Here is a 9,107-nt window from a genome sequence, read left to right as displayed (position 1 = left end):
CGCCCGGCTCCTTTTTATTTATTTTTAAAACATTATCTTTTCTCATTTTTATGTACCAGTTCCGCTTCCCACTTCCTCTCCTCCTGCTCCCTCCACCTTTCCCAGGGCATGCTACTCTTACTAGGGACCGAATTTAAGTTCCCAGCACTAAAACCAGGTGGCTCCCAAGTGCCTGTAATGACAGTTGCGGTCCGTGCAGCATCTCTGACCGCTAAGGGCACCTGCACTCGTGTGTACATATCTCACCCAATGACCACGCATACACACAATTAAAAATATTAAAAATAAATATTTCTAAAACATTTTTCATGGGAAAATAACTGAAAAGCAAACAAACGAACCCTACCACGGGGTTCCATCCTCAGCACTATGAAAATAAGGAGCATGTATAACCCTGGAACTGGGAGTGCAGCCAGGCCCAGAGCATGTGCTTAGCATGCCCCAAAGCGAGGGGGAGAAAAGAATGGCAGAATGCACGACCACCATAAGCTCGTGGAGGCGGCTGAGACTGTGGTGTTTTCTCTGCACAGGTCCCGCCCTCTCCCACAGGCTGGCTGAAGGCCCCTCCCAGGCCTCACCCTTCCTTGTTTTATTTTGTTGTGGTTGTATTTGTCTCATTATCTTTTCGCTTACGAGTACCTGTGGAGTTCAGGCTTCGTGGCAGGTGCGTTTGCCCTCTGCCCCGTTCACCTTTTCACTCGAGGGAGTCTCTCACCCTTCTCCTCCTTGTCTTATTGCCTTTCTGAGTGAGGATCCTGATGATGAGACTGGGATTCACAGTGAGGATCCACAGCTAACGGTTGGCCCGTCATTTCACTGATAACAGAAATATGGCATTGGCTCCATTTTCTCAGAGCTACAGCGAGGCAACCCCACTCCCTAAAAGCCCTGCCGTGCAGTCCTCTGAGCCCTCTATACTGCCCCGAAGTTGGTTGTGTGGAGTGGGCTGAGCTGCCCATCTTGCTGGAACACTTGAGTGTTTATGGCACAGCTCAGGCGTCTACCAAAATAAATGGATTGTAGAATAATGCCCAGGCCAACAAGAGCTCTGTGTAGTGGTCAAATTCTACTGAATATTAAACTCCTACATGTAATTCACTTTCCCAAGGAATGGCTGTAGTCTGCCTCCATTTAAGTCTTACTCAGGAAGCAGAACACCCTCACATTCTCTAGAAAGATGGAAAGTTCTGCGCAGGAGTGCGTGCGTGCGTGCGTGCGTGCGTGCGTGTGTGTGTGTGTGTGTGTGTAGGAATGAAGGCTGAAGCTAGATCTCAGCCCTCTCCCTTTTTTATACTGAGTCATGTGACTTGGGGCACAGTTCCTCCTCTGTGACGTGGGGATAAAGTGTCAAACCCATAACTAAGCTAGGAATATAGCTCAGTTGCTAGAATGCTTGCCTCACACATCCCGGGTTCATCCCCATATAAACTATAATGACTCACGCCTGTAATCCAAGCACTTAAGAGATGGAGACAGTTGGACGGGTGGTAGTGGTGCACACCTTTAATTACAGCACTTGGGAAGCAAAGGCAGGCAGATCTCTGTGATTTTGAGGCCAGCCTGGTCTACAAAAGCTAGTTCCAGGACAGGAACCAAAAGCTACAGAGAAACCCTGTCTCAAAAAGAGAGAGAGAGAGAGAGAGAGAGAGAGAGAGAGAGAGAGAGAGAGAGAGAGAGAGAGAGAGAGAGAGAGAGAGAGAGAAGAGAGGAGAGAGGAGAGAGGAGAGAGAGGGCGACAGTGGAATCAAGGGCACAAAGTGTCTCGACAAAACAAGAGTTGACATATCACAGAGATATTTGCACATCAATGTTTATTCACAATAGTTAGATTATGGAACCAACATAGGTGTCCGACAACAGGAACAGATAAAGGAATATGATGTATATACATAATCGAATTTCTTTCAGCAATAAAGAGGAGCAAATCATGTTATTTGCAAAAAAATGGATGCAACTAGATTAAGCCAATCCCAGAAAGACAAATATGTTTTCTCTCATTTGTGCGTCATGAATTTCATATAAACATATAAAATCACACATGTATGTATGTATGTGATACATATGTATGTATCCAGAAGTAAAAGTGTCTAGAATGAGACCACAGAGTGAGGGGGTGGAGGTATGAAAGGGGTGTGTTCAGTGTATCATATACACAGAGATGACAATCAATAATGACAAAAGCAGCTGAAGCCTGTGACTCCAAACCGTTTTTTCTTCCAGGATGGCTTTGGGGATCTTTGCAAATTGTACGTTCTGCTTGAAAGTCAAACACTTACCTCGTCAAGAGAAGAAGAAGCTGCAGGCTGATATCAAGGAGAATGGAGGAAACTTTTCATTTTTATTAAATCCTCAGGTATTTCCAAATCTTACCAGTTACTTTCTGGTTAATACGAACTTTCAGGGAACACGGCTCTGGTTAGAGTAAGCAGAGAAGACTGGCAGCAGGAGACACTGGGGCGTGGTCCCCTGGGGGATGGGCCAGAAGAAGCAGGGGGTGCCAGAGGACTGAGCCCAGCCTTCTGCACTGGGAGTTCCTACCTTGGGAATCTGATACCATTTGGGTTTAGGCAAAGACGTAAATAGAATTTCAGACCAGCCATGCCTGTTTTTTAAAGAGGAGAGTCATGGTGTACCTGCTTGTGAAAGGCACGCTGTGTCACTGGCCAGGAGGGCAGCACAGGGGCAGAAACGCAATGTGAACTAGTTTTTCTGCAGTAGCTTACTTACCTCAGAAGAGCTGAAGGAAGCTGCTGCTTCTCACGAGATGAACTGTAGGCCTAAGAGTTTAGATACAGTTTCACAAGTGGAATGGAAGTCTCAAGGCAGTATGTCCCAGACCTGCTAGCCCTGTCTTTCCTCTCTCCTGTGTTGCTAGGTCTGACCCTGGTTGCCTCTCCCTGGGTCCATCCTGGGTATTACCATAGAGAGCCTCATCTTCTCTAAGAGGCCAGTTCAGCTCCAGCGGGCCACCACAAAGAGCAGTTCCCACTTGCCTCAGTCCGGGCAGAGATCTGCATGCATCCATCACATGGCTTCCTGACTTCCCAACCTCCGTTTTCATGGGTAGATAATAATCCACTGAGAAGTAATAAGTAAAACTGATGGTGGTGGTGCACACCTTTAATCCCAGCACTTGGGAAGCAGAGGCAGGCAGGTCTCTGTCAGTTCGAGGCAAGCCTGGTCTACAGAGAGAGTTTCAGGGTAGCCAGGGCTACACAGAGAAACCCCATCTTGAAAAACCAAAAAGAAAAAAAAAAAAAAGAAGTCATAAATAAGCTGTCTTCTGGGTAGAGAAGGGTCTCCATTGTTTGGGAAACTCTCACATGCTGTGTGAGATCTTTTGAACTTTTGTTATTTATTTATTGTTGCCAATGTATGTAAGTGTTTGAAACATGCACAGCAGCAGTGATAAAGGAGACACAAAACCAGGTATGGTGGCTCCCATCTGTAATCCCATCACTTGGAAGGCTGAGGTGTGAGGGTCAAGTTCCAGACCAAGCTGGGCTGCAGGAGACCGTCTTAAAAGGAAAGATGCAGTCAGATGTAACAATAAATAAACATCTGTATATACCTAATGATGAGGAATGAACTTGAAGATAAACTTTCTATCAGTGGAAAACCAAGCTCAGACAGTATGAAAGTGTGCTACCCTCTGTGCAGTTATATCCGTTGCCTGTAAAGAAGAGCTCTAGAAAGATCTATGAGGAGCAGCTGTGGGAGAGGGTCGGTGGATCCCTGTTATTACTTTATAGATATCTACGATATGCATGTACTCTTTATTCACACTGTAGCAGAAAAAAAAAAAAAAACGGGAGGCTAGGGTGATGGTTCAGTGGGTAAAGTGAAGATCTGAGTTTGGACCCCAGAAGCTATGCAAATGAAGAAACATGGTCTGTAATCCCTGAGCTCCTACAGTGAAACGGGAAGTAGAAACAGAAGTATGTATGTGTGGATACACACACATACGTGTATTATCTGTGGCAAAGAGATCCTGTCTCAAACGAGGTACATGAAGACTGGCATCCAGTGTTGTCCTCTGACCTTGACGTGCACGGTGTGGCTTATACATGCACCCACAGCACACAGACACACACGTGCAGTCCCAGTTTTTAAAAAACCAAATAGACCCACTGAGACAGTGGGGCTGATCCATTGGGACTCACCAAAGCCAGCTGGACTATGACTGAAAAAGCATGGGGTAAAACCGGACTCCCTGAACATGGTGAGCAATGAGGGCTGATGAGAAGCCAAGGACAATGGCACGGGGTTGTGATCCTACTTCATGTTCTGGCTTTGTGGGAGCCTAGCCAGTTTGGATGTTCACCTTCCTAGACATGGACGGAGGGGGGAGGACCTTGGACTTTCCACAGGGCAGGGAACCCTGACTGCTCTTTGGACTGGAGAGGGAGGGGGAGGGGAGTGGGGGGAGGGGAAGTGGGGTGGGAGGAGGGGGAGGGAAGTGGGAGCCTGGGAGGAGGCTGAAACTTTTTTATTTCCTTTTCTCAATAAAATAAAAAAAATAAAATAAAATAAAACCAAATAGAACTGCAAAGTAACAAAGTAAATACCTTTTGATACCTCCGTTTTCTTTTTCTTTCTTTTTCTTTTGTTTTCTTTTGTGTGTGTGTGTGTTTTCCTCTTGAGACAGGGTTTCTCTGTGTAACCACTTTAGCTGTCCTGGAACTTGCTTTGTAGACCAGGCTGGCCTTGAACCCGCAGAGATCCTCCTGCCTCTGCCTCAAGAGATCATAGAAGAAGTACTAAAGATGTATGTATGAGTGCACTCCCAGCATGGAGCACTTAGAAGCTACCAGTGATGCAGCCCATCCATACCCACAGTGTGATCACTATTGGCTTAGGTCAGAGGATGGAGCGCAGTGGTGGGTGCTCTCCCAGCAGCAGATCCTGGTTTTAGGTTTGGTCTAGAACTGGGGCTGGGGCAGGGATCAGGGGGTGACAGCATGTTCATTTTTAAAGTTTTTCTAGAACTGTACATTGTGTTTTTCAAAATCTGAAAAAAATCACTATGAACTTAAACACTTTTAAATAAAATAAGACCTTTAGGGGTTAAATTTACTGTTGGTAAATATTGTTTTTGCTGCTGTATAATGAACGTACTGTTTTCCCTTAGTGCACACATGTGATCTTAGACAATGCTGACGTCCTGAGTCGGTATCAGCTGAGCTCCATCCAGAAGAATGATGTCCAGATTGCAAGCCCAGATTTCATATGGGACTCCATCAAGCAGAGGAGACTCCTGGATGTGAAGAACTATGATCCCAAGTTACTGGCTGTCGTGTCCCCTCCAGATGACAAGAGCTGTGTTGGTGAGGTTATCATGTCCCCTCCAGATGACAAGAGCTGTGTTGGTGAGTGTGTCCTACCAAGCTGTTGCGGGAGGTCCTTCCTTAACGTGTGATCGATGCTGTAGTAGACATTTGGACATGTCACAGGTGTTGTGAGGAAAAAAATTATCCAGGAATACTACAAAATAATTCATTTTGCCTCAGACCCAGGAAACAAAATCCTGAAGGATAAAAGGCCAGCTTAGCTACAGATAGAGATTTTTCAATGTGACGCCTACTGAGGTTAGACTTAAAATGACTAGTAAACCCTGACTGCCTCGGAATATGTGATGTGTAATTTTTTTAAAAACTATTATATTTTAATGTATTTATTAAATAAGTGCTCCATGGTGCACATGTGCTGTCCACCTCCTTTTGGATAGGGCTTCCCACTGGTGTGGAGCTCACCAATTGGTCTAAGATGGTCTGTGAGGGAGCCCCAGCGTCCTCCTGTTTCCTGCTGCCCAGCACTGGGGTTTCTAGATTGCCCTGCCGTCCTCGGCCTTTTGCATGGCTGCTGGGGCTGATAATCAGCGCCTCACACATGCAAACTGCTTTACAATTGGTGCAATCCCCAGACCCCGTGTATAAATTTAACTGGGGGTAGAATAATCCTTAGTGTTGAGAAAGTGATTGCTAGCCAGGTGGTGGTGGCACACGCCTTTAATCCCAGTACTCAGGAAGGCAGAGGCAGATGGATCTCTGTGAGTTCGAGGCCAGCCTGGTCTACATAGTGAGTTCCAGGACTGGCTCCATAGCTACTGAGAAACCCTGTCTTAAAAAAAAAAGAAAGAAGAAAGTGATGGCTGGGCTGGTAAGATGGTACAGGAGGATCACTGGGACCTAGGAGTTTGTGGCCAGCTTGGGAAACATGGTGAAACCCTCAACCAAAAACATCCAAAAAAAACCCCAACAAAATGAAAACCTAACTGAGGCTGAGGGTATGTGATAGAGTATTTACCTGGCTTGTGTAAGGCCCTGAGTTTGAGTCCCCAGAACACTGAATGGGGAGGGGAATTATACAGCAAATAATCACATTTAAGAATCATAACAAGGTCGAGTGGTGGTGGCACGTGGCTTTAATCTCAGCACTTGGGAGGCAGAGGCAGGTGAACCTCTGTGAGTTCGAGGCCAGCCTGGTCTACAGAGTAAATTCCAGTGACAGCTAAGGCTACACAAAGAAACCCTGACTAGGAAAAAGAAAACAAACAAACAAACAAAATCATAGCAATTCTAGAAGTTGGATTCACAGTTAATTGTAAATCTTTGAACAGCTAACAAGTTTTCCTTTTAATTCCAGAGGTGGAAACAGAAGATGTGTCTTTGGACAACACACCAGAGAATGAAAACACTGACGTCACCCAGTAAGCCAAATACTTTGAAAACTTCAGTCGTGGTATTGAAAGTACAGATGGTGCTGAGGGTGGTGATGCGTGCCTGTAATCCCAGCACTTGGGGGCTGAGGCAGGGCTGAGCTACCTATGGAGACCCTGCCTCACAAAACAAAGCCAACAAGCAAAGGACAGGTGATACTCTGGACTCCTTTATATTATAAAGGACTTGTGGCTCAGAAAACCATTGCTTGGAGTCAGAGCCGCGACCAAACACGCTGACCAGAGAAGGTGGCCCTGTCTTTTGTGTCTGCTTCTGTAGCCTGTCCTCACCTCCTGTGCAGTAGGGTCTCGGATTGGTGCTGGGAGTCCGGAAGAGGAGGACGGAGATTTCCCTGGTCAGCCCTCACAGATCGCACAGGTTAAATGATTATCACACTCCACCTTCAATGTAAAACCAGAAAATGATAAGTAATCAATTCGTTATGCAGAGGATGACTCCAGCTCCTTTTTCACAATTATTTAACCATTTCTAGACTACTTGAGGAGGCATCAAGAACTTACTCCAAGCCGGGCGGTGGTGGCGCACGCCTTTAATCCCAGCACTCGGGAGGCAGAGGCAGGCGGATCTCTGTGAGTTCGAGACCAGCCTGGTCTACAGAGCTAGTTCCAGGACAGGCTCCAAAACCACAGAGAAACCCTGTCTCGAAAAACCAAAAAAAAAAAAAAAAAAGAACTTACTCCATACATCATAAGGAATGGGGGATCTGTTGGGAGATTCTGTGTGGTCCAAAGCTCCATTTCAGTCTTAAATGTTTAATTATATAATTTTCAGGGTTTCTGTGGAAAACGTCAAAATTCCTCATTTTCTTCAAGACTTTGAAGTTGTAAAGTATAACGTCTTGGAAAAAGTAAGAGTCTTATTTTTACTTAGAGAAACTGATTAATTTCTGAAAGCATTTCCTTTTTGGTGATTTCCTCATTGTCTTAAGAAACTAGTCATATTCTGTTGGCTTTTAGTGCTCAGAAATTGTTTAAATTTTTGCCTATTGTAGTACTCCGTGCCTATAATCCCAACACTTAGGAGGTTGAGCCAATGGGTTATGAGTTCAAGGACAACCGCAGCTACACAATGAAACCCAAATAAACCCTCTCAAATAAAACCCAAAAACTAAATAAATTTTAAAGAAGAAAAAGAAATTATTTTAGTGTTCTTAGTAGAAGTCATTCATGCTCGTGCTATATTTGTTTTTGAGACAGGATCTCGTGTATCACAGGCTGGCCTTGAACTTGCTACATAGTGGAAAATGGCTTTTAACTGATCCTTCTGCCTCCACCTCCCAAATGCTTGGGTTATAATTATGCACCATCTAGTTTGTCCAGTGCTTGCAGTCAAACCCAAGACTTCAGGCTTGCTAATCAAACACTCGACTAACTGAGCCACAATCCAGCCACTTATAACACATATAACACATAAAAAACATCAATATGGCATTAGAAATAAATCTCTACTTTGTCATTGACTGTTTCTAATATTTGAAAAATATAGATTTGACACCAAACATTTATGCCATGTTGAAGTGTTCTTTTTGGATTAAAGGAAAACAGAAAACTTTATTGATAGAGTCACACAAATTAAAATCAACATTTGCTTTTGAAGTGATGTCCCACTTATATTTTTGGATGTTTGAATAAAATATAAATTTAAAAGGGTATTTCCCTTTATAATAAAAAATGTGAAAGTGGCATTATAAATACACAGAGAAATATTATACAAAAATATTGGTAGTGATTATATTACTCTGATAGGGTTTCGGGTGGTTTTAACTCTCTTGATACTTCTGTGTTTTGTAAGATACATTGCTCCAGCATATTAGGCAGCCTTTTCTGATGTGGAGGGTGGCTAGTTTCCACAGCTCTGCTTCTAAAAGGTATCCTGTCTTGCAGGTGGGAGCGGACAGAGGCCAGGAGACTGTGGTAGTAGAGCTGCAGTCTTCCCAGGGCCCCGGGGGCTGCCCCTTTGTGATATCAGCGCACTTCCTCCTGGCTGACAGCGCGCAGGTGATGCCTTGAGTTATGTTCCTGTGTCTTTACTCCTCCTGTTGCTAGTTTGCTTAAAGGAATCAAGCCGCCTACCTACCTGCTAAGTGTTTTCGTATCTGAGGGCATAGTCAGCTGGGATGCTGAAATGGATAGTATGGCTACTGGGTGGCTCAAGCAACAGAAGCTGTTTCTCCCTGTGCTGGATGCTGAAAGTCCAAGATCAAAAGGTAGCAGAGATCCTCCGCCACTATCTTTCCCTCCTCCATCTTCCCTCCTCCTGCACTATCTTTTCCTCCTCCTCCTCCATCTTTCCCTTCTCCTCATCCTTCTCTTCTTACTCCTCCTCACTCATCTTCCCTCCTCCTCACCAATCTTCCCTCCTCCTCAC

The 9,107-nt window shown here is 44.9% G+C and overlaps 1 protein-coding gene across 2 annotated transcripts in view; it reads left to right on the top strand.

Annotated features, from left to right (window-relative positions):
• The window catches only part of Parp4 (poly(ADP-ribose) polymerase family member 4), a 104,057-nt gene that overhangs the window by 8,871 nt on the left and 86,079 nt on the right, over positions 1-9,107 (top strand). For both annotated transcript variants that reach the window (XM_026783255.1, XM_013349240.2), the window contains exons 2-6: positions 2,221-2,353; positions 5,132-5,369; positions 6,646-6,709; positions 7,512-7,587; positions 8,624-8,737. In XM_026783255.1, the coding sequence (XP_026639056.1) occupies positions 2,222-2,353; positions 5,132-5,369; positions 6,646-6,709; positions 7,512-7,587; positions 8,624-8,737 (624 nt within the window). In that variant the 5' untranslated portion in view covers position 2,221. The remainder of the gene's footprint in view (positions 1-2,220; positions 2,354-5,131; positions 5,370-6,645; positions 6,710-7,511; positions 7,588-8,623; positions 8,738-9,107) is intronic.

This window comes from Microtus ochrogaster, chromosome 17 (genome assembly GCF_000317375.1).
Source record: "Microtus ochrogaster isolate Prairie Vole_2 chromosome 17, MicOch1.0, whole genome shotgun sequence".
Lineage (NCBI taxonomy): Eukaryota > Metazoa > Chordata > Mammalia > Rodentia > Cricetidae > Microtus > Microtus ochrogaster.
The sequence above is the reverse complement of the archived record's forward strand: the minus strand, read 5'-3'. Positions and strand labels throughout refer to the sequence as shown.